Source organism: Elephas maximus, chromosome 21, assembly GCF_024166365.1.
Source record: "Elephas maximus indicus isolate mEleMax1 chromosome 21, mEleMax1 primary haplotype, whole genome shotgun sequence".
Lineage (NCBI taxonomy): Eukaryota > Metazoa > Chordata > Mammalia > Proboscidea > Elephantidae > Elephas > Elephas maximus.
Window position 1 is genome coordinate 20,243,353 of NC_064839.1, and position 26,567 is coordinate 20,269,919.

General features: G+C 36.8%; 1 protein-coding gene across 7 annotated transcripts in view; it reads right to left on the reverse strand.

The window, feature by feature from the left end:
* RPGRIP1L (RPGRIP1 like) overlaps nt 1–26,567 on the reverse strand; it is a 123,204-nt gene that overhangs the window by 95,746 nt on the left and 891 nt on the right. For 5 of the 7 annotated variants that reach the window (XR_007514646.1, XM_049864187.1, XM_049864188.1 and 2 more), the window contains exons 2-6: nt 22,362–22,453; nt 12,606–12,750; nt 8,963–9,261; nt 5,096–5,198; nt 3,363–3,506 (exon numbers count right to left, since the gene is read on the reverse strand). Coding sequence is in view for 6 of the 7 variants with exons in the window: in XM_049864187.1 (XP_049720144.1) it covers nt 3,363–3,506; nt 5,096–5,198; nt 8,963–9,261; nt 12,606–12,750; nt 22,362–22,446 (776 nt within the window). In the remaining variant the exon portion in view is untranslated. Of the gene's footprint in view, nt 1–3,362; nt 3,507–5,095; nt 5,199–8,962; nt 9,262–12,598; nt 12,751–22,361; nt 22,454–26,567 lie in introns of those variants that run through there. The other 2 variants (XM_049864186.1, XM_049864190.1) reach the window with 2 other exon arrangements.

The window sequence follows — 26,567 nt, forward strand, 5'->3', positions numbered from 1 at the left end:
ATCTGTGCACAGAGCGGAAAGAAGAGCCTCGAAAGTCAAATGTTTCTTATTCTACACAGCTGCAGAAGGCCTCTCCGTTACCAGAAGACTTGACAGTCTGCTGTCCACCCGAGGGGAGAGGGCAAGTTAGACTGCCTGAAACATTTATGGGTTAAATTTCTGCCATTGGGACAGTACAGCACTTCCATGATTTTTAATTAACAAAGTAAACACTCTAACGTTTATTTAAAAAAAACAAAACATTTAGTACAAACTGGTTACATATTTGGTGAGCATATAAATATTTCTGGAGTTGAAAAAGTCAATAAAAGGTAAAAATCATTCCGATTTTAATGTTTATGTACATGTGTTCACTGGTTACTGCTTTGCATTTAAGACCTCCTTTTTAATAAGCAGAAAATGTGCATTTTTATATTGTTTAAATTTTAATATGGATTTTTGTTCAAAACAACACAGACATTCAGGCTACTTGTAAATGATACAAGATTTTTTGCTAATGAGGCATTATGTAGAACATATGCAAAAATCACAACTCAGTCTTCCCAAACAGACCACAACAACAGGAAAAAACATGATTTTAATAAAAAAGAGCAGCACTGGGTTTTTACTTCAAAGCAATTAAGGGCTTTGGATAACCAAGAGTTTATGTCAAGCTGATGCCAAACCAAACTGGTCCATTAAACACATACTACGAAGAGTTTCTGTAATATTCTATGAAAAGGCTCTTTGCTGTAAATATTGAGCACCGTCGCTCTGAAGATTACAACTACGTTAGGTTCGTGTTTAGAACAAGGAGTACAACATCCAGATCAGACTTCTAGAATTTCAAATCTGAAATAATGTATCCGTGAAAGAGAAGCTTAAATATGTTTTCCATTTTGTGATTTTTCTCTACAGTAAATTATACCAAGTTTTATATTCTCCCCAACATTTTTCAACAGTTTTCTATTAGTCTCAAAAAAAAAAAAAAAAAAAAATGCTGTTACACATAAAATACTGAGCTATGTGTAAACAGAAAAAAAAGCCCTGAAATTCCTTATTTTAAGTTACTTCTTTGGTTTTCAACAATTTTATTTCAAGAAACAATACACTGTTCACTACAGGTATCTTTTCTTCTAAGCAAATAATACATAAATTTTCAATTTTATAAAATCAGCACAATAAGGTATAAACTGATTTATTTCTTTGGCCTCTGCAACAAAAGTTCCTTTACCTGTAATATTCATTTTGCCTCTGCTTCTAGATATTGACGTGACAACAAACATTCTGCTACTGAGTGGGTGATACAGCTACCTTAGGAGGGCCACAGTTGGTTTTGTTTCCAAGGTAAACTCCTCTATGTGTGTATGCTGGTATCTCTTGGTGTTTAGCTCCTAGGTAATCACGTCCCTTTGGAAGAGGGAACAGCCAACACAGTGTCCATTTTTCTCTCTGGGAATTTGAGAAATATAACAGGGAAAGCAGTCCCTGGCTTGTGCTCACAGTTGAGTAAAGCTGATATGGATGGGTTCCAAGCTTGAGCTTGGTTGAAGTGTATTATTTTTATATTCATATACCGTCTTAGATACGGCTCTTGGGAATTTACAAAGATCACCATACCCAGTGCTGGGGTCTGGTCCTTCAGCACTGTTTCTCATAAGGAATCATTCCTTGATTTTCTAAGAAGGCTGAGTCTAAATCAGTTCTTCCTCCTAGGGGAACATGTATAACTCCTAGGTATTTAAGCTGCCTCAAAGCCAGGGTTCAGATTACATCCCCTAATTTAAATATTTTTCTCAAAAATATTAATGTTTCTTTTGTCCTGCACTTAGAAGGGTATGTAAATGTCAGTAGATACACAGAATTTCATTATATAATTTAATGTTACATATAACTTTTTAGGAACAGAAATGATTAGGGATAATAAATTCTAGTGTTTGAAATCTCTGAACTATACAGTTATTCATATATTTTTTAGCCCACTTTACTATTTTTTTTAACAAGTCTGAAAATACTCATCTTTTCTTAGCTTCTTCATATATTATCATGTAAGGTTAGTTTGTTAAAAGAGGACAAACTCTGAATCTGAAATGAAAAACTAAGTATCTGTACTCGGTTTTTATAAATAAGAATCTCGTCACATAAGCATATGACATGCATTGGAAAGGGGAAAAATAAATAGAGGGATTAGTCTGGTTTTAAAAAAAGACATTAAGAAAGAAATAAAAGACATAAGAGATATAACAACCAAATGCAACGTGTAAATCTTTTTTGGATTCTAATTCAAATGCACACTAGAAAGACATCTTCAAAAAAGTTTAAATATGGACTGGTTATTAGATGATATTAAGGAATTGCTGTTAATTTTGTTAGGTGTAATACTGGCATGGTGGTTATGTAAAAAAGAAAAACAAAAATGAATGTCTTATTAGAGATATATACTAAACTATTTAGGGTAAGAAAACATGATATCTGGGGCTAATTAACTGAAGGATAAAGAAGGTGAGGGGATAGATGAAATAAAACTGATAAATGGTGATAATTACTAAAGCTGGGTGATGGATAGATGGGGGTTCATTATGCTTACTCTTTTTACTTTTAGGTATGCTTGGTCCAAAAAAAAAAAAAAAAAAAAAAATCAGAGAAAAACACCATAAAAGGAAGAAAATAATTAAAAAAACATAAAAAGATAAAGTCTTGTTGAAAGTACAATGTGAAAGCATAAAAAATAGTAACAAGTATTAGGAACCAAAATATGCCAAAGGAGAATAGGAAAAAAAAGAATTATGTATTACATAAAATGTCAAAAATGAAGAGGCAGCAAGGAGAGTACTATCATCAATAACAGTCAACAGAGTGTGATGCAAACGTGGACTATTAGGAAGGGTAGCATCTTTTTTGGGATCACAAACCGACGCCATAGTATGGAATATACTATCCTGGTAAAATAAAATAAAATAAAATCTTGGTAGGCTGCAAAAAAATTAAATAAACCTGGAGTTATACACAAGGTAAGCTAACTGCTGAGCCCTTGTCATCTATACTTCTAATGGTACCCCAAGCCCAGTAAAGGGGTAGCCACCATCAAATGGTACCAGAACTTCCTGCAATCTTGGCAAGAGGGGCAAAAGAGTGGAGGAAACAAGATGAGGGTGATTTGCACTCATCTGAAGCTGCTACAACAGCAGAGCAGGTGAGGGAAAATGTCCCTGAAGCTAGAGTTGTTGAGAGCAGTTAGAGGGCTAGAGTAAGCATTTACGAAGAATGTTAAATAAAAACATGATTTTAAAATAGACTAGATAAAATTGTCCTTTTGGGTACATGGCAAAATATTTTAAACTAATTTTGACCTTATCCAAGTGTTATTTCTGCTTTTAACATACCTTTGATCTGTAGCTTGCTGTTCTCGAAGTTGAAGAAGAGATAACTCAATTTCATTTTCTTTTCTCCTCAACTGAGTTTTCAGGATCTCGGCCAAGTGCTCTAATTCTTCTATCTGGCCTCTTTGAGTCTGAATAATATTTTCTCTGAAATAAAGAGCCTTTACAAGAATTTGTAGTTTGAGGAAAAATTTACAGTATTTAAGATCAGGGCAAAGAAAGTTCTCCATATAAACAGCAAGTAAGTTAAGACTTTTAGCTTAAGTGCCTCTGCACATAGTAAAACATTAGATTAAATGTGAGTATTTAGAAATACATATGGAACAATTCAAGATAATACTTTTTACAAGATAATGTCCTACGCAACGGACTGGACTTTGGTTTAATTCAGTTAGAAACCTGTTGCCATCGAGTTGACTGCGACACAGGATAGAGCAGAACTCCTCCATGGGGTTTCCAAGGAGCAGCTGGTGGATTTGAACCGCCAACCTTTTGGTTAGCAGTCAAGTTCTTAGCCACTGCGCCACCAGGGCTCCAAATTCAGTTACTTAAGTGTTTACTGTCCACCTACTATGTACTGCACAATCTTTTCATCCTCAGATTATGTATATGCCTTTGTGTTTTCATATGTACATCTGCCTACACCATCCAAACAAGGGAAATGAGACACTAAACGCAACTTAGTGGTCCCTGGCATGCTTTTATCTCCTCCATGTCTAGCAGCAACCCAGGATAGCGAGCGTCAGAGAACTGCTATAAACTCTGGCTTTTCATCTGATTATCAGGTAGCAAGACGACGTCGAGTCTTTCGTTGTTTTATCCTTTCACAGCCTAATCATTACTGTAACTGATATTTAAAATATCCAAAAGAGATAATTTTAAGTCCATATTATTCTTAAGCAACAATCTAAAGCATCATATTTTGTCTTTGTAGGTTTTTTTAATCCTCATTCAGTGTTGTAATTTTTTTCTTTTATTGTTGTAAATATATACATAACAAAACATTTGCCATTTCAGCAGTTTTTACATGTATGATCCAGTGAAATTATGTTTATCGTGTTGGAAAAAATTTGGAAACAGATAGAGGTGGTTCTTTTTGATGATCCAGGTTCTTTTGGGTGATCCTTACCTACAAGATAAGGTAGAACCTCACCTTCATCTTTGACTCAGAGACACTGATACCATGAGGCTTTGACTAACTGAAAATTAAATGCGGCTAAAGTAACTTTTATGAAATCATGGTATGATGAAGAATGCAGTACCAAAGAATCACAGAGAAACAAAATCTGAAATCCGTATGTATCAGATAGCCCCATACTTTTAGGCCACTCCTCTCAGTAACTTTTTTTTTTAACCACGAAAAGAGCTAATGAATTCAGGACATAATTAAAAAAAAAAAAAATTACCTGTAATTTTCCTGGGAATGAGAATATTGCCTCTAAAGCTTTTACTATTGTAAATGACTGGGTTTTAGGCTATTCCTTCTGGGGTGAGGGTTTCTAATAAAGACAACGATTCTATAAACTCTTCCATCAATGCAGTGGTGTAGGTTGTTAATATTCTTCATTTTACTAAAAAACATGCTATACGATACCTCTTTTTACCCCACAGAATTGGCTGTATTTTAGTGGAGAAAATTATTTATACATAACCTAATTTTGTATAAAATAAAGGATAGGGAGGGATCAAAAAAGACACAATAAAGTTCTAAAATGACGATGGAAAAGAATACGTACAAATTTCTAATCTCTCCTCTGGCTTCTTCAAGTAAACTGCTGCCGTGTTTTGTAAGCATGGGTTGTAGAGTTTCTGCTACATCTACATCTTGGAATCTTATGCCTAAAAATAAATTAATAAAATTTGATTATAGAAGTGAAGCTAGAAAAGAAACACCCTTGATTTACTATTAGAAGAATATTTATAATATAATACAATATTTTATTAAATATTAAGAGATATATGCTCTATAGTACAGAGAATTAGAAATATACCACCAGAGGGACTATTAGATCTCAGCCACCATCAGGCATTAAATAAAACACAGCAGCAAGTATTGCCCATTTATCAGCTTCTACTACAGAAACCAAATTACCTAGAAATAATTTGATCCAATTTAGGTTCAGAACGCTTGCAGTAGTTTCTGAAAGAACCAAGATCTTCAGTTCAGGTTTTTACAATATAAACTGAAGCATGACGTAAAAAAGTCTCAAAAATTTGACTTTGTTTTTTAGTATTTCTGATAAAGTTTTTTTGGCAGCAATTCACATCCCTTGACCTCACAGGTTTAAGTAAAATGTTTCCTGTACTTTGGTTTATTTCACATGAATTAGAAAATCCATACTTAAGCCAAAGGTAACTTGAGAATGGGTCAATAGATTTCTTTAAATAAAACATTTCCTTGATGTACTTTAAATATAATTTTCTTATAAAAATGGTCACACACAATTTTACAGGGATAGTTGCATTGTTAAAAATGAGACACATTTTAAATGTGTACTATGCATTTACATAACAGTTAAATTATTAGAATTTAAGGTAGTTAAGAGGAGCCCTGTTTGTACAGTGCTCGGCTGCTAACCAAAAGGTTGGCAGTTTGAACATACCCAATGGCTCTGTGAGAGAAGGACCTGGTGACCTACTTCCATAAAGATTAAAACAAAAAACCCAGTGCCATCGAGTCGATTCCGACTCATAGCGACCCTATACTACAGAGCAGAACTACCCCACAGAGTTTCCAGGGAGCTCCTGGCAGATTCGAACTGCTAACCCTTTAGTTAGCAGCTGTAGCACTTAACCACTATGCCACCAGGATTTCCTCCATAAAGATTACAGCCAAGAAAATCCTATGGGGCAGTTCTACTCTGTCACTAGGAGTCACTTTGAGTCGGAGTTGGCTCCACAGCATATAACCACAGCAAAGTAGATAAAGAATAACCAAAAGCAAACCGTCTGCTGTTGAATGAGCTGATTCTGACTCATGGCGACCCCATGTGTGCAGGGCAGAACTTGTGTGGCATAAGGTTTTCAAGGCTGTGACCCTTCCGAAGAAGATAGCCAGGCTTTCTTCCAAGGTGCCTCTGGGTACGTTCAAACCTTCAACCTTTCAGTTAGTAGTTCAGCTTAATTTTTTTTTAAATCAGAATTTTAATGAGAGTAATGGGACTATTATTTGCTTTTTCTAAAACTTTCAACACCTACTGCTGTATCTCAGAATGTAAAGGTACTGCCTAAAACGTTAAAACAGTTTACTGTGTTAGAAATTGCCAATTATACTAATTTAGCAGCAATGCTAATTCATAAGCTTTTCCTACACAATCATGAAAAAGTTCAACACTAGTGGAAACAAAAAAACAAACTATATTCAAAATACACCTTAAAACTTATGGTCTTATGGTGATATAATCTGCCAGTGGTTATATTTTAAAATGTACATACTGTAGGAAAATCTTTGTTTTCACCGGTTCTTCACAATAAGAATTATTTCTTCATTACATCGATCACACCTTAGGCTAGCGCTTCCCATCCTTTTCTCCAACAAGGCACAAATACAAAATGATTATATTTGTACAGTAGGCTGGGTAAAGGCTTGTGGGGAGAGAGCACCTGGGTTTCTCATCTAGTCATCCCTGACTAAGATATATTTCTGACAACTCTGGCCTAACTCTGAGCCTCAAAGGTAGTCCTGAAGAGTCTATTAGGGTTACCAAGGTATTGACTTTGGTAATGATGCCTCGAGTTTACTCAGAAAGGTAGTGGTTAAGGTATTTGTCATTATTTAACACTTTCTGTAACTTCTACGTCCTGGGCTCTGTATCAAACCGTGACCAAGGTCTGAATCACTAACAGTATGCAAACAAATGAGAAATTTCAACTATGCCATCACAGTTTTTAAAAGACTGCTGCTCTGTCTTCTCTCTGTCTTTTAACAGAGACATTTCTATCAAACTTTTCTGTTTAAATAGCAATTCATAGCACTAAATTAATTTGTTACTTTAATCTAAAATTTGAACACTGTTTTTATTTGAAACCCTGGTTAAGTTCTACAGCTGCTAACCAAAAAGGTCAGCAGTTCAAATCTACCAGGTGCTCCTTGAAAATTCTATTCTGTCCTATAGGGTTGCTATAAGTTGGAATTGACTTGAGGGCAACAGGCTTTTTTTTTTTTTTTTTATTTAGTATAAAAGATCTTGCAGCCTGTCTGCATTCACAGATGACAAAACTAAGGCTTAGGGAGGATACGTGACTTTTGGGAGGCAAATTATTATGGAGCTATCATGTAATCTCTTCTGTAATCTAGTGTTATCACTCCATTTTACAGATAGGCAAAATGAGGCTCTGAGAGGTCAAGTGCTTTCTTCCAGGTAAAAAAGTTAACAGTGGCTGAATGTATTTTCTAACTTATGATGATCATATTGGGTATATTCAGAGTCTATTGCCAATCTCATATAGCTAGGAGTGGCCAAGCCCTTTCATCTTGCAGCTGCCTATGGTGGCTGTCTATGTACAGGTCTTGTAGACTTCAAAGGAACTCTACCTAGGAGCAGACAGTGTTGACATTTTGGGTTGGAGAGAAAACTAGAACCATTTTTTCTCCCTTTCTGTTCATATGGTGTTTTTTTCTTCCTCGATGAACTGAAACTAAAGTTTTACATTATTTTTTATGTCCCTAAAAAATGTCTGATCTTCACTCTATGTGAAGTATATTCCAAAAGAGGAATAATTTGAGTTAAAATTTTATTTCCTCCCCTAATAGTTGAAATAAAAAAGTTACTTAAAATATTGATTGATTTTTAGTTTCAGTATAAATAAATTTTGTCTGCAGGTTTAGAGAATTGGGAATTTCAGAATACTTGGGCTGTATATTGAATCTTGTCTACGGAACTGAAATGCCTCGTAGCCTGGGTAGATTCAGATCATTCCTTTTAAAAACGGGGAGAGAGCGACCTATAATAATTTTTGCAGATGGAAGAGATCACTTGCTTTAATCCTTTTATTTTATATATAAAGACAACTCAAGTTCAAAATGATTAGGTAACTTGTCCAAGGTCACGAGAGCAAGAACTCAACTTTTTAAACCTTTAGTTATGTACAGATTTCACCATCATGCTGCCCTCATGCAATGAGGAAGACTTAAATAATTTTAGAATTTTATAAAAGATCTTTGGATGGAGAACTTAGAATGCTTCATTCAAAACAGTTAAGGGTGATCATATATAAACAAACTAGCTGGTTTCCCCACTGGCCTGAGTCAATGTGATTGCCATCCATAATATAAAATAAAAAACCAAATCAAACTAAACTAAAACATTACTTAGTTTCATACATGTTTCTTACCAGTTAGGATGAATAGTTATGTTGAATGTTTTACTAAACAAATTTGAGAGTGATCTAATGTTGAACGTTTTACTAAACAAATTTGAGAGTGATCTAGTGATTCTTAAATAAAATGATCTTCACGGAAATACTAATATGACTTTATGAAAAAGCAAATTAAAAAACTATTCTAAAGACACTTAAAAACACAAATAATACAGCAATAAAACAGTGTGTGTGTGTGTGTATGTGTCAAACAATCTAGTAAAAGACTTAGGACTTTATTTTACCTTTTCTGGGGCATTCCTGTATGCCTCCATTTTCATTTGCTTTTCTACGCCCAGAGTTAATACGTGATTGCACGTAATTGTATGGAGTTTGCCTGTAGCCCTGAATTTGAAGTTGCTGTTTGGTAGAAATTAGTCTGTTTTTGAGGACTTCATTTTGTCTTTCAAGCTCGTGAACTTTCTCTTGCAGCCGCTCAATCATTTCTTCCATTTCTACATCCCGTCCCAGCCGCTTGGGGCCGCCACCAACCTGCTCATATCTTTTCTTGTCATTAACGAGCCGTATTAACTTGGTGGCCATTCTGGGGAAATAATAAAAAGATGAAAAGGAATGTGAGAAGTCAGCATAAAATGCATTCTGTTGAAAGGAACATAATCACTGTGAAGACTTCAGTGCAGAACCTGAATAATAAATTTCAGGTTTTGATGTAACTATTACTGCCTGTGAAGAATCCTTTGATGATAATTGAAACCACTGGGCAACAATCTGCTTTATAGCACTGACAAATAACAGTTTCCTAAGGCTTATCATTTAAGGTTAGTAAAGAGAGGACACATATTTACTCCATATGTGCCTCAAATACAATTTTTAACGCATGACCTTATATAGGAATGCTGGATGCACTTAAACGTAGCTACAGATTGTGGATGTGGCAGGTTATAGCTGCAATCCACAGTAAGTTAAAACTTTTGAAAAGTGTGTTAAGACTATGCACCATTAAGTGATATATTGTTTTCAGTTTCTCTAGGATTAAGATATATCAGAAATATAAAAATGTTCAAATGCACCAACGTGCACATATAAAACCTAATAAAAAATTCAAAAGAAACCACAATGCGTCATGAAATGTTACTTAGTGCTCAAGGAACATGTTTGTTTAAAGGCAGAAAATATTCAGATGCAAGACACGGTATCTTAAATTTAGGCATAAATTGTGCTTTTGACATGTCATGAGTTTATACCTTTGATTCTTTTAAGTTTTGATAAAAACTGGTTAGACAGAACAAAAGACAGAAAGGGCACATGGGGGTGATGTAATATACACGCACGGAAAACATGCCTGACAGTGAATGGAAAAATCTTGGCAGGACAAGAAAGAAAAGGTGGCTTTGATGAGAGACACAAGTTCAAGACTTTACAAAATTGGTCGCACATCTTCAATAGCTGATTCTCGTTTACAGTGAATCTATTTTTACAAGGGCCCAGACAGGAGATTGAAAATAAAAACACTTCATTTTTCTTTAAATGGGGTTTGCTTTATTTTAGCATGGTTATGGACAGAAGCTTTTACTTAAGAGAACAAAAGTGAAATAAAAAAATCCTTAATAGCTTTGGGATGTCATAGAACCACCTTTTTTTTTTGCCCTAAGCAGAGTCCTCTGTAAATGCAGTAGTAATACACGTCTATCTACACTTTTGGCTGTGCAGCCTACAGCATGTGGCATCAGGGAGAGCTATGCCGAACATAATCAGTGAAGATTGTTTTCTTTTTCCCTTGAGGCACATCCATTATGCATGCTTTATAAGGGATACAGGCTAATAGAAACCAAGATCCAAGGGGACCACAAACACCCTAGTAAGATAATCAATGGATTAGTTCCTTTTCCACCTACTCCAGAGAATGATATATCACTGGGAAATCTGGCCAGGTATCACAGCCCAACAGAACTACACACTCTACCTAGCCTTTTAATGAGTTTAGGGTCCTGAGCCCTACCCAATGACCTACGCATCAAAATATGGTAGCTGTGCAAATGAGATGTCAACCTAAATAAGTAAATCTTCTGTTACACAGAGACTTTCATATACAGATGTAGATTACATTTAAAAAGAGGTTTAATGCAAAGAAACAGTCCACATTTAGAGAAAAATAAATGACCCTAATTTTTAAGGCAAGAAAAGCACATCACTACCTTCAAAGAGTGGAAACCCTGGTGGTGTAGTGGTTAAGTGCTACAGCTGCTAACCCAAAGGTTGGCAGTTCAAATCTGTCAGGCGCTCCTTGGAAACTCTATGGGGGCAGTTCTACTCTGTCCTATAGGGTCGCTATGAGTTGGAATTGACTCGGTGGCCCTGGGTTTGGTTTTCTTTGGTTTACCTTCCAAGATGTTCAAGCAAATTTTGTCAAGAAGCAAAGATTGTATCTGCTTGTCCAGTAATAGCAATGCTTTCACTCATTCGATTCAATTATCTTATGATACCAACGAATCATTAGAGATCTGGTAAAGTTTGAGCACTTATTCAAAAAGGCAGTTCATCAAATCCATACTTATACTAAAGAAAGTGATACTAATTACACCTTGAGGATAAATTTAAAGGTAATTCTACCTATGTATTTTTTTATCTAGGACAGTGTCATTGGGGTGATACTGAGAAAGAATTTAGAGCTTTGGGTCACAGTGATCACTGTATCACTATTATTATGGCCGAGTAAAATAAAATCCAAGAAGGTTAAATGGCTTGAACATACCATAGGCTAGCAGCAGAGAGATAACAGAACACATGTATACGGCTTGACTCCTAGCCCAGTCCTTTTTCCATTAAACTACATGGCTCATTATTAAGTTGTTTTTATATTTTCTGCTAGGACAAATTACTAATGAGGCCAAGGTTGTGATTTCAATTCTTTTACTGACCAATTAGGCTTACAAAGAAAAAAAATTGCTCAGTGGTCACAGAGTACATGCCTCATTCTGACTGGACAACATATGTGTGCTACTGGTCAGAAAGTGAATCAGGAAAGTGAGTCAGATGTCTCGAAAAAGCCACCATCATGACTCAAAAACCAACTCAAAGTGAAAGCCTTGCACACAGCAGGTCAGTGGGTTTTTTTTTTTTTTAAAAATCCACAGAGTAGAAACTGAAAAAGAATGATCCCTTCAGGGTGAATTCTAAGCAGAAAAAAGTCCTATCATCTTGCTTGCTTCAATGGCTGTCCCACCTTTTCAGTGAACCTAGAACATGACTATGAATACAGATCTGTTCATGCTTGGACATGTCATGGCATTCTCGCTTCTAACGCCATACATTGAGAAGGTGGTCATAGTGTTTGGGAACAAGAAGAAATGATAGAATGTCTACTCTTACATCGTTCTTGCAACTTTTTCTATACACAAATCAGAAGTGACAGTGTTTCTCCAGAAACGGTAGAGTCTCTTTGAAATAAATACGGAATCTAGAGCAACCCAAGCAAAGTTAAATATGTTCCAGAGATGGAAGGGATGTTTTCATTAATAAACTTCAAATCTTAAGAAAACATTCGTTCGAACAAGTCAGAATGATTACCTCTTTAAGCTTTCATTTTAAAATCAAAAAGACATTTAAAAAACAGATGCTTTGGCCATTTGCTTAGGAAACCATAAATATTAAATCAAAAGTTATTTATAGATATGATACACTCATGGCACTCTTAACTATTAGCTCTTTTCTTTCAAATAGCAACTTCAGCTATAATAAATACTCATAACCCTTTTCGTTTATTATTCTAGTTTGCAAGATTTTCCATTTTTAAAAATTGCATTTATTTACAACCCACCTTGTTCCAAAAAAGATTCAAGGTAAAGCTTTCAATTAAGTTTATAAAAAAGCATATCCTCCAAACTTTACTGAGTCAAGAAAAAAAATCTAAAAGCTTTTTATCATAACCTTTTAATTTTATCCTCTTGCTTCCGGGCATGTTGTTTAAGTACAATGTTTTCATCATGCAAACGCAAAAATCTGTCTTCCAGTTCCTCACGACTGACACGTGACATTGCCTGGCGAGACTTCATTGTCCGAGTTGTTGAAGTTTCTGCAAAAATTCCAAGGTAATTAATTGTGAGATTACTTAAAATAGTCTGTAAAGATGATAACTGTTTAGAGTAATATAATCTCGATGCACTCATCTTAGATTTTTTACTTTGTGAACGACAATAAAAATTGTTTTAGAAAATGTTACAGCATTGCTCATACCATTGATCTGAGGTAGGAATAAAAATCTTTGCTCTTAGTACTTTATATGTGGTATTAAAGATTTGAGCAACATTAAAAATGTAGTCAAATAACCATTCTTTAAGAATATAAGGGAGGCGGGACCAAGATGGAGGAGTAGTCAGATGCTTCCTGTGATCCCCGTTACAACGAAGACCTGAAAAAACAAGTGAATCGATTACAAATGACAATCTAGGAGCCCTGAACATCAAAGGCAAAGTTAAGGAGTCAGACTGAGTGGCAGTGGGAGGGAGAGACAGTTTAGAAGCAGCAAGGATTTGCCAGACCTGACATGGCCCATACCCTGCAGGCTGGATCAGCTGGCATGCATGGGCTGAGGCAAGCAGTAGTACATGGGTGTCATTTTCCACACTGGGAGAAACTGAGCAGCAGAGAGTTTCCACAACCCTCCAGAACCAGGGGAAAGCAGCGCTGGATCTGTGAAAGTTAAGTGCAAGTGTCTAACATACTGCATGGGATCAAAATACCCTTCTCCCTCTGGGAAGTACTTCTTTCCCATTCATCTGTCCCCTCCCCACTCTGCTGCGGTCTGGTCCGGTCCACTTCAGCGACTGCTGCGCCCCCTGGGCCAGAAGTGGAACCTGTCATGTGCCCTGAGCCATTCTCTCAGCTTTGGAGAGGGAACAAATTAACAAATAAATAACAAACAGGATAAAATAATCCACCAGCTCTGCTAAACTGGGACCTCAGGGCAGGCACAGCCCCTTTGCCTAGGGACAGGCATAAAGTGTCTATGGACTCTGAATGCCTTTCACGTCCGCCTAGACCTGTGTGGGCCTATTTCAACAGCAAAGACCCTCATAAGCATAGTGCAACAGGGTATACACCTGAAGCCTGTTTTCAACTGCAACAGCTAAGGGGCAGTGGCAGACTTGTGACATGTGATACTGCCCTGCCCATTAAACAGGGTCCTCACCTACCCACATCAGAGGTCTGAGGACTGGTGGCTCCACCCACTCCACCTAGCCACCCACGACAGGGGTCCGAGAATAAGTGGTGCCTCCCAGTCCTTATAGCCAACAGCACTGTGTGCCAAAATCTGGCTGCAAAACCCACCCACCCACCCACGTGCTTTAGGGAACAGGGACACATTTTCCACCCATGCACTCGGTAGCTGCTATCAGCCCCATACCTTGCTCAGCACATAAACTCCTATTGCATCCAGATACCTGTGCCTGCTCCCATTACCACCATGTAGACCTGCCCATTTCGGACTGAAGGTGAGAGCCTGTACCACACACTCAGTGACTGATGACCTGGACACCTGAGCTGAATCCACACAAGAAAAGTAAATGGACTCCTGCGCTCACATACCTAGTAGCAGCTCTAACCACCTGGTGACAGGACACGAGAACCTCAAAGATACCAATAATCAATGTAGCTCACATGATCAGCCTATTTGGGCATATCAAAACAAAACAAGAAGCTGGGACACAGTAAGGAAACATAAAATAAATAAGCATAATAACTTGTTGATGGCCTGGAGACAACCAAACCAAAAAACCAAACCCAGTGCCGTTGAGTCAATTCCAACTCATAGTGACAGTCAACATCAAATCACATAACGAGGCAGACCATGATGGCTTCAGCAAGTGACCAAAACAAAGAACCAGGAAACCTCCCAGAGGAAGATAAGGTCTTGGAATTATTGGAGGTAGAATTCAAAAGATTGATATACAGAGGTTTTTAAGAGATCAGGAAGGAGATCAGGCAAAATGCAGACCAAGCCAAGGAACACACAGACAAAGCAACAGAGGAACTTAAGGTTATACAAGAGCATAATGACAAATTTAAGAAACTGCAAGAATCCACAAAGAGATAGCAAATAGAAATCCAAAAGATTAACAATAAAATTTCAGAACTAGACAACTCAATAGAAAGTCACAGGAGTAGAACTGAGGCAATGGAAGTCTGAATTAGTGAGACTGAAGATAAAGCACTTGACATCAATTTACTTGAGGAAAAATCAGATAAAAGAATATGAAAAAAAATGAAGAAACCCTAAGAATTATGTGGGACTCTATCAGGAAGAATAACCTACGAGTGACTGCAGTACCAGAGTGAGGCAGGGGGATAACAGAAAATACAGGAGAATTGTTGAATATTTGTTGGCAGAAAACTTCCCTGATATTGTGAAATACGAGAAGATATCTCTCCAAGAAGCTCACTGAACCCCATGCAGGGAAGATCCCAAAAGAAAGTCACCAAGACATATTATAATCAAACTTGCCAAAACCAAAGATAGAGAATTTTAAGGGTGGCTAGGGATAAACGAAAAGTCATCTACAAAGGAGAGTCAATACGACCAAGCTCTGATTACTCAGCAGAAACCATACAGGCAAGAAGGCAATGGGATGACACATATAAAGCCTTGAAGGAAAAAAAACTGCCAGCCAAGAATTATATATTCAGCAAAACTGTCTCTCAAATATGATGGCAAGTTAAGGCATTTCCAGATAAAAAGAAGTTAAGGGAATTTGTAAACACCAAACCAAAATTACATGAAATCCTAAAGAGTACTCCATTTAGAGAACTGTAATATCAGAAAGCGAGCCAAGACTAGTACACAGGACAGAACAACCAGATACCACCCCAGATAGAGAAGTCACAAAAATAAGCCAAAGATAAAACACTGAAAATAGGGAAACGGAGATGTCAATATGTAAAAGATGACAGCATTGAAATGAAAAAGAGGGACTAAATAATGTAGACATAGAGCTTTCATATGGAGAGGAAGTCCAGGTGATATCAAGAAATAAAAGATTGGTTTAAACTCAGAAAAACAGAGGTAAATTTTAAGGAAACTAACCAAACCTATACATCAAAATAAAAAGAGAAAAACATATAGACTCGGCAAATACAAAATCAACAATGAAAATGATGAAAAGAAAATATATAAAGAAAAATGACTCAGCACAGAAAATTAAGTGGAACAAAGAAACTGGCAACAACACAAAAAAAATACATCAAAATGGCAGCACTAAACTCATACCTATCAATAGTTACGCTGACTGTAAATGGACTAAATGAACCAATAAAGAAACAGTGGCAGAATGGATTGAAAAAACATGATCCATCTATATGCTGCCTACAAGAGACACACCTTAGACTCGAACACACACACAAACTAAAACTCAAAGGGATGGAAAAAAATACATCAAGCAAACAACAATCAAAAGGAGCAGGAGTGGCAATATTAATCTCTGACAAAATAGACTTTAAAGCAAAATCTGCCGCAAAGGATAAGGAAGGACACTATAAAATGATTAAAATGTCAATACACCAGTAGGACATAACCATAGGAAAACTTTAAGTATTCAATGACAGGGCTCCAAAATATAGAAAAGAAACTCTAACAGCATTGAAAAGAGAAATAGACAGCTCCACAATAATAGTAGGAGACTTCAATACACCCCTTTGGGTGAAGGATGGAACATCCAGAAACAAGCTCAATAAAGACATGGACGATCTAAATGCTACAGTCAACCAACTTGACCTCATTGACATATATAGAACACTCCACCCAAGAGAAGCTAACTATACTTTCTTTTCCAATGGACATGGAACATTCTCCAGAATAGACCACATATTAGGCCACGAAGTAAGCCTTAACGGAATCCAAAACATCAAAATATTACAAAGCATCTTTTCTGAACACAAAGCCATAGGAGTAGAAATCAATAACAGAAAAAGCAAGGGAAAAAAAATCAAATACATGGAAACTGAACAACACCTTGCTCAAAAACTACTGGGTTATAGATGAAATCAAGAATGGGATAAAGAAAATCACAGAATTAAATGAGAATGAAAACATCCTACCAGAGCTTTTGGGATACAACAAAAGCAGTGCTCAAAGGTCAATTTATAGCAATAAATGCACACATTCAAAAAGAAGGACCAAAATCAAAACATTAACCCTACAACTCGAACAAAAACAAGCGCAGTGAAAGAAGCCCTCGTGCAGCAAAAGAAAGGAAATAATAAAAATTAGAGCAGAAATAAATGAAATAGAGAATAGGAGAACTGAAAAATTTAACAAGACCAAAAGCTGGTTCTTTGAAAAGATCAACAAAATTGACAAACCACTGGCCAAACTGATAAAAGAAAAACAGAAGGCGAAGCAAATAACCCTGATAACAAATGAGAGAGGTGGTATGACAACAGACCAAACTGAAATTAAAAGAATCATAATAAAACACTATGAAAAATTGTACTCCAACAAATTTGAAAACCTAGAGGAAATGGACCAATTTGTAGAAACATACTAGCTACCTAAACTAACACAGAGGTAGAACAACTACATAAACCTATAAAAGAAGAGATTGAAGAAGTAATTAAAAAACTCCCAACAACAACAAAAAAGCCTGGGCCTTGACAGCTTCACTGGAGAATTCTACCAAACTTTCAGAGAAGAGTTAACACCACTACTACTAAAGGTATTTCAGAGCATAGAAAAGGATGCAATACTCTCAAACTCATTCTATGAAGCCAGCATAATCCTGATACCAAAGCCAGGTAAAGACACCACACACACACAAAAAAAATTACAGACCAATATCCCTCATGAACACATATTTAAAAATCCTTAACAAAATTCTGGCCAATAGAATTCAACAACATATCAAAAAAAATTCACCATGACCAAGTGGAATTCATACAAGGTATGCAGGGATGGTTCAACATCAGAAAAACAATCAGTGCAATCCATCACATAAATAAAAGACAAGAACCGCATGATCTTACCAACTGATACAGAAAAGGAATTTGGCAAAGTCCAACACCCATTCATGATGAAAACTCTTAGCAAAACAGGAATAGAAGGGAAATTCCTCAGCACAGTAAAGGGCATTTATACAAAGCCAACAGTCAACATTATTGTAAATGGAGAGAGTCTGAAAGCTTTCTCCTTGGGAACCGGAACCAGACAAGGATGCCCGTTATCGCTACTCTTATTGAACGCTGCTGTAAGTCCTGGCCAGAGCAATAAAGCAAGAAAAAGAAATAAATGGCATCTGAATTGTTAAGGAGGAAGTAAAAGTATTTCTATTTGCAGATGATATGATCTTATAAACAGAAAACCCCAAAGATTCCACAAGAAAACTACTGGAACTAATAGGAGATTTCAGCAAAGTATCAGGATACAAGATAAACATACACAAATCACTTGGATTCCTCTACACCAACAAAGAGAACTTTGAAGGGGAAATCACCTAATCAATACCATTTACAATAGCCCCCAAGAAAATAAAATACTTAGGAATAAATCTAACCAAAATAAAAAGAGAGATGTAAAAGACCTATATAAAGAAAATTACAAGACACTACTGCAAGACACCAAAAGAGACCTACAATAAGTGGAAAAACATACCTTGCTCATGGATAGGAAGACTCAACATTGTGAAAATGTCAATTCTACCCAAAGCCATGTACAGATACAATGCAATCTTGATCCAAATTCCAACATTTGTTAATGAGATGGAAAAACAAATCATCAACTTCATATGGAAAGGGAAGAGGCCCTGGATAAGTAAAGCATTACTGAAGAAGAAGAACAAAGTGGGAGGCCTCACACTACCTGATTTTAGAACCAATTATATTGCCATAGTAGTCAAAACAGCCTGGTACTGGTACAACAACAGACACATAGATCAACGGAACAGAATTGAAAATCCAAGTGTAAATTCATCCACCTATGAGTAGCTGACATGTGACAATGGCCCAAAGTCCATTAAATGAGGAAAAGACAGTCTCTTCAACAAATGGCGCTGGCGTAACTGGATATTCACCTGGAAAAAAGGGAAACAAGACCCATACTTCACACCATGTATAAAAACTGACTGACAATGGATCAAAGACCTAAATATAAAATCTAAAACGATAAAGATCAGAGAAGAAAAAACAGGGACGATGCTAAGAGCCCTAACACATAGCAGAAACAGAATACAAAACATAACTGACAACGTACAAACACCAGAAGAGAAACTAGATAACTGGGAGCTCCTAAAAATCAAACACTTATACTCATCAAAAAGACTTCACCAAAAGAATAAAAAGATAAACTACAGACTGGGAAAAAATTTTTGGCTACAACATATCCAATCAGGGTCTAATCTCTGAAATCTACAAGATACTGCAAAACCTCAACAATGAAAAGCAGATACCTGAATTGAAAAAATGGGTAAAAGACACTTCATCAAAGAAAGACATCTGGGTGACTAACAGATACATGATGAAATGCTCACGATCACTAGTCATTAGAGAAGTGCAAATCAAAACTACAAGGAGGTACCATCTCACCCCAACAAGGTTAGCACTAATCCAAAAAACAAAATAATAAACGTTGTAGAGGTTGTGGAGACACTGGAACACTTATACACTGCTGGTGGGAATGTAAAATGGTACAACCACTTTGGAAACCGATTTGGTGCTTCCTTAAAAAGCTAGAAATAAAAGTACTGTACCATCCAGCAATCCCACTTCTTGGAATATATCCTAGAGAAATGAGAGCCATCACATGAATAGATACATGCACACCCATGTTCACTGCAGCACTGTTCACGATAGCAAAAAGATGGAAACAAACTAGGTGCCCATCAACAGACAAATTATGATATATTCACACAATGGAATACTATGCAATGATAAGGAACAATGATGAACCTGCGAAACATAACATGGATGAACTGGAAGGCATTATGCTGAGTGAAATTAGTGAATCACAAAAGGACAAATATTAAATGAGACCACTATTATATGAACTCAAGAAAAGGTTTAAACACAGAAGAAAACATTCTTTGATGGCTGTGAGGGTGGGGAAGGAGGGAGGGGGGAATCCACTATCTAGATACAACCCAAAAACCAAACCCACTGCTGTCGAGTCAATTCTGACTCATAGCCACCCTATAGGATAGAGTAGAGCTGCCCCATAGAATTTCCAAGGAGCACCTGGCGGATTTGAACTGCTGACCTCTTGGTTAGCAGCCATAGCATTTAACCACTACACCACCAGGGTTTCCTCTATCTAGATAGCACACAAGAATTATCTTAGGTGAAGGGAAGAACAACACACAATACAGGGGAAGTCAGCACAAACAGACTAAACCAAAAGCTAAGAAGTTTCCTAAACACAATCAAATACTTCAAGGGACAGACTAGCAGGGACAGGGATCTGGGGACCATGGTTTTAGGAGACATCTAGGTCAGCTGGCACAACAAAGTTTATTAAGAAAGTGTGTTGCATCCCACTTTGGTGGGAGGCATCTGGGGTCTTAAAAGCTAGCGAGCAGCCATCTAAGATGCATCAATTGGTCCCAACCCAACTGGAGCAAAGGAGAATGAAGGCACGGGAGAATATCAGCCCAAGAGACAAATGCGCCACATAAACCAGAGACTCCAGCAGCCTGAGACCAGAAGAACTTGATGGTACCCAGCTGCCACCAATGACCACCCTGACAGGGAACACAACAGACAGAGCAGGAGAAAAGTGTGGTGCAGAACTCAAATTCACATAAAAAGACCAGGATTAACGGTGGGACTGAGACTACAGGAACCCTCGAAGACACGGCCCCCAGGCTCCTTGTTGACCCAGAGCTAAAATCATTCCTGAAGCCAATTCTTCAAAGATTAGACTGGACTAGAAAACATAAAATACTCATGAAGAGTGTGCATCTTAGTTCAAGTAGATACATGAGACTAAACGGGCAGCTCCTGTCTGAGGCACAGTGAAAAGGCAGAAAGGGGCAGGAGCCGATTAAACGGACACGGGAAAGCCAGGGTGGAAGGGGAGCGTGCTGTCACATTATAGGGATTGCAACTAGTGTCACCTAACAATATGTGTATAAATTTTTGTACGAGAATTAACTTGAGCTGTAAACTTTCACCTAAAGCACAATTAAAAAAAAAAAAAAAAGAACATAAGGCAAAGCTCTGATTTAATATAGACTTTTAAATTTATTTGCTGAAAGTTGGGGAAAAAAATTAAAAGTCAGAGTATCTGAAAGTATCATTATTATTTTTTACAAACCAAGGGTATAATAATAATTTGGTGAACACAATATGATTAAGGTATTTTTCTAAGCTATTGGTGTTTTTTTTTTTTTTTATCGGTGTTAGGTTATAGAAACTAAACTATAAAATTTGCAAGAGCAAAACAAAACAAAAACTCAACATTTAAAACATTGTTGTTTAAGAGTTTTGCAAATGTTACCTCTATACCCCGTTGCCATCGAGTCAATTCCGACTCTTTCCTCTATAAGCTACCTTATATATTTTATAAGAACTTTTATACCCTTGATCTGTGTATATGCTATCTCTTTAGTTACGCTTAAATTTGCTGTTTCTCATGTCATTGTGAAGTAAGTCAATTAACAAGAATCCCCCAAAAGAAACAAAGAACAAATGGACAGAGATTAAAGCCCTACAGTGAGTTACTGAGTGTAAGAATTGAATTTAACACTGGGTGCGTGGTGGGTAAAATTCAGTAAGGGAAACCCTGGTGGAGTAGTGGTTTAGTGCTACACATGCTAACCAAGAGTTCAGCAGTTCGAGTCAGAATCAACTCTGAGGGCAGTGGGTAAAATTTCAGTAAATAGCTTTTCATGCTGAAAATTTATTTGCATTTCAATCCCTGATACTCCTTCAAAGATCTAAACAAAGCTTATACATACTTTTAAAATGACAATACACTGACCTCCTTTCTGAGGTAATTCAAGGTGACTAGATGCTCTAATTAAAAGGTATAAGAAGACTCCTTAGTGCAATATATTTTATATCATTACTCTTCTCAATAACAGATGTAGTGGCATGACAGCATGGCAGACACTTTGTACACAGAAACAAAAACAAAAAGCTCTACAGTCTAAAGTATTCTTTAAGGCAGTCCTTTCCTTTCTCAATTTAAAAAGTGATTTTTAGCTCTAAAGCAACCACTAAGTGATAAAAGGACAAAGAAAACCTTTAACTTATATTAATTTCATTAAAAAGTCACTATTACTTGGAATAACAAGCCATTTTGAGATACTCTACTTGAAAGGCAAAAACTTTAAATTATGGCATTTCCTCCCATATAAACTTTAAACATAAAGATTTTAATGGTGAATGTGATTTAAACCAGGCAATTCAATTTTGAGGCTTGATATACTCTTCATAGTTCTACTGATGTGTGGAATTTTAAAAAGATGACTTATAACAGTTCTTTATCAGAACAGAGGATTTTACATTTTCTATGAGCTGTTGATAATTGATGTACACAATAAAATACCACATGTTGTTCTAAACTCTCTAACTTCTTATTTAGTTCAATCAAGAATTATATAGTTACTTAAATGGCTTGGTGTGTATGAATATCAGAAAAACTTTAAATTAAGTCACTGATCAAAGTTCATAAATATAATAAATAACAGCTGGCCAAACCTTGTAACCCTCCCATTCCAAAGTGGTTTAGACCTGTATCCTTCACAGGCAGGTCTCCTGCAGTCTCATCAGTTGGGCCAGACATGGCCTATCTGTGGAAAAGAAAATGCAAATAAAATCTTCTGAAGTTATAACATTAACTATGCAATGGAATGAGCCAGATAAAATGAATCCGGAACTAGAACTTTAACGGACATCTTATTGCCCACATGTGCTGCTGGAAGAAGCGAAAAGCTTCTATTCTAAAATTAAGACTACATTAAATCATGGAAACAATGTTCCTTTCAACACTATATTTCCTATAGTTTGTTTAGGAAATGAAATAAGATTCATTCTTCCTTCTCTCTTTTTCTTGTTCTTCTATCTGATATAAAAACAAACTCTCCCACATTTAAGAAACATCTCCTCTCCATCCCCTGCCTCCTCTCCTCCCCAAAAAGAGAAAGCAGGTATCTCAACAAAACTCAAGTTAGGAACTTGAGTTCAAAAAGGTTGAACTTATTAGCACTTACTAGTAGGCTGTGTCACCTAACTTGAGTCTCAGTTCCTTAATTCAAAAATGGGGAAAACAACCCCTCAAAGAGTTGTTCTAAGGGTAAGAGAGATGGTAAATTAAAAGCACTTAGCACATTGCCTGAGATGTCAATATTACTTGAATACTGGGATCTAATAGAAAGGGCATGAACAGACATATGCAAACCTATGTTCACTGCAGCACTATTCACAATAGCAAAAAGATGGAAACAATCTACGTGCCCATCAACAGATGACCATAAGCAAAATGTGGTACACACATATGACGTAATACTACTCAGTGATAAAGAAAAATGAGTTCCTGAAACATCTTACAATGTGGATGAACCTGGAGGGCATTATATTGACTGAAATAAGTCAATCGCAAAGAAATAAACACTGTGTGTTCTTTCTCACCTTTATGAAATGACATGAAAAAGTAAGTATACAGAAATTAGCTCATTAGTGGTTACTAGGGGTGGTGGAGGTGGTGGAGAGGGAGGACTCCTTAGGTAGAAGGCCCTTTCTGTTTATAGTAACGGGACAATTGGCACCAAATGTGGGTGAAGTTTGCATAGCATAACTGATGTAATCGATGTCAATAAACTGTATGTAGGGAAAAGGGATGAATGGGCAAATGTTAGGTTGTGCATGGTTTTCCAACAGCAACAACAAAAAAGGGGAAGAGGCTACAGGTGGGGATACTAATACTAATTAGATATAAACAATTACCTCACGGGATCAGTCTCCTGGGTCAAGCCAGTCAACTGCCATAATATAGTTCTTAAAGTTTATGTGCTACCTCCCAGTATGGTGAGTAGTGTCTAGGGTCTTAAAAACTTACTGAGTGGCCATCTAGGATACAAAGATTGGTCTTTATTTATCTGGAACAAAAGAGAAAGAAGGAAACCCAACAATCAGAGAAGGAACTGGACTACAGGGCTGTCTCTATGAACCACGGCCTCCTCTACCTTGAGACCAAAAAAACTAGATGGTACCTGGTTACCACTACTGAACGTTCTGATCAGGGATATAATAGGTGCATCCTGATAAAAAAGTAAAAAAATGTGGAACAGAGCTTCAAATTCCTAAAGACTCTAGACTTAGTGGATCTATTGAGGCCGAAGGAGTCCCCGAGACTATGGCCAGAGTTGCTCTTCCAACCCTGAACTGAAATCATCTGAAGTCACCTTTAAACTAAGTAACAGTTTAGCCCAAAGTGTAAAGATTGTCACCCTTCAGTCTGTGTTTCCCCCCCCCCCAAAAAAAATCTACATAAGACCAAAGAGTCAACAGCTATTTTAAAGAGCTTTAGATGAGAAGGTTGGAGGCAATGGAGTTTACTAAGTAAACGGAAGTGGAACAAATAGAACAGAAATAAGGAGGATATTGATACAATATGAAGAATGTAACCAATGTCACTGATCATTATGTCTAGAAACTGTGCAGTGGGAGTCGGTTTTGCTGTGTTTATTTTCACCAAAAATAAAAATATTAAACAATTACTGGAAGAATAATTTTATGTTCAAGGTACAAATGAGTGGGTAGTCCCAAGTTTAGTGAAAGAGTTTCATAAATTCACCAACTGAGTTTGTTTTGTTGTGTTCTGTTTCTTGCCATAAGGCCTTAGGTCCCAGGGCTTTCTACCTCAACATACAAGCTACCTAGCTAATTTTGGTATTTTTAAAGTTTCTATTCTCTACAGAGATGCAATACAGTAAGTTTATCTTGCACATGGATGTGTGTGGTTCATACAGTGTCTATCATGCCAAAAAAAAAAAAAAAAGTTAATTTTTGTTTCTGTGTACCCAGAAAACAGAATACAAACTGCTAATGAACATGCCCTAAGGAAGAGATTCTCAACCTTGAGAATGTTGATCTAGAATGTAAAGCCTAAGACAGCTTATTCTGTTCACCTTTGTATTCTTAGAGGCTGGCACAAAGCTTGCTTAGCACATGGTAGACTTTCGCTCAATGAAAGGAGTCCATGGGGCTTTAGGATCTGTGAAACCAGAAATGGTTTACAAAATTTTGTATGCATATGTGTGATATGGATTGAATTGTATCCTCCAAAAAGATATGTTGAATTCCTAACCCCTGGTACATGTGAAAATGACCTTGCTTGGAAACGGGGTCTTTGAAGATGTTGTTAGTTAGGTTAACATGAGGTTATACTGGAGTCCAGTGAGTCCTAATCTGGTACAACTGGTGTGCTAATAAGAAAGATACACAGAGACAGAGAGACAGGAAGGACACTACGTGATGCTGCAGCTGCTAGCCAAGGAATGCCTAGTGCTACCGGAAGCTAGGAGTGAGGCATAGAATCGTTTTCTCTCTCAGAGCTAGTCAACACAGTCAATACCCTGATTTGGACTTCTAGCTCCTAGAACTATGATACAATAAATTTGTGTTCTTGTAACCCACCCAATTTGTGGTCTTTTGTTACAGTACCCCAAGAAAACCAATACAATGTGTATATGCAATGTCTTTTAGGGAGAGAGTTCATAATTTCTATTACAATTCACAAAAGGGTGAAAACCACCGTATTTTGCTGTAACAGACACAGCTAACAGGTATGGCTGAGATATCATCTACTTCTTTTGGAAACACTGTGTCTTAATCACCTAGTGCTGCTTTAACACAAATACTATACGTGAAGGGCTTTAAAGAGAAGCAATTAATTTTCTCATAGTTCTGGAGGCTAAAAGTCCAAGTCAGGGTCTTGTCCATGTTGATTCCCTCCCTGTTGGTAGCTCTAGCTTTTCCTTAGTTCCTTGGCATTCCTTGGATTATAGATGATCCTCATTTAGTGTATGTCTTCCCCCATGTGTATCTATGTGCCTATTCTGGTCTCTTTATAACTCAAAAGTGATTAAGTTCAGGATCTGCCCAACACTGGTATGAGTTCAAAAGAAAACCCCTATCTCCAAACAGGATCATATCTATAGGTACAGGGGTTAGGATTTCAACACGTATTTCTGGTGGACACAATTCATACAGTTAACAATACACTGCTACAGAAAAGGTCAAGTTTTTTGAGACTGAATTGTAGGACCCAAATTATCAAGAAGTTTAAACAGAGTCCATCTGTGAGAATGATTACTTTTCCATGATAGAATTAAGGCAGCTTTTATAATATCAATACACCCACTCCTCACTTATCAACTTGGTTAGGTTCCAAAGACCACATCGTTATGTGAAAATTGGTGTTTTATGAAAATGGAGGATGACTACATTATTATACAACTGCCAAATTACGTGGTTACAGAACTGCCAAACCACTGAGAATCGTGACCCAGTCAAAGAGACACACAACCTTAACCATCACAGCCAGCATTACTCTCACCTCACACCTTGGTGTTCGTTACTGCCAGATATATATCATTAATACACAAAATAGTCTGACAGATTTTTAATATTCCTATGAATGGGAAATGTCAGATATCGAGATAGTTGGTGAGAGGTAAGTGTAATGATAATAACATTTATTAAATACTTACTATCTGCCAGGCATTGTTCTAAGTGCTCTGCTTACATGAATTAGATGGCCTATATCATGGCCTTCAAGAACCCATGCAGATCAGGGGTCAGATAATTTCAATGAATGAAATATTAGACAATAAAAGATGATGGTGCCTCCTAAGAACTTGAAGAGTTCTTCCAACACCATCTCATACTAAACCCTCTTGCTTT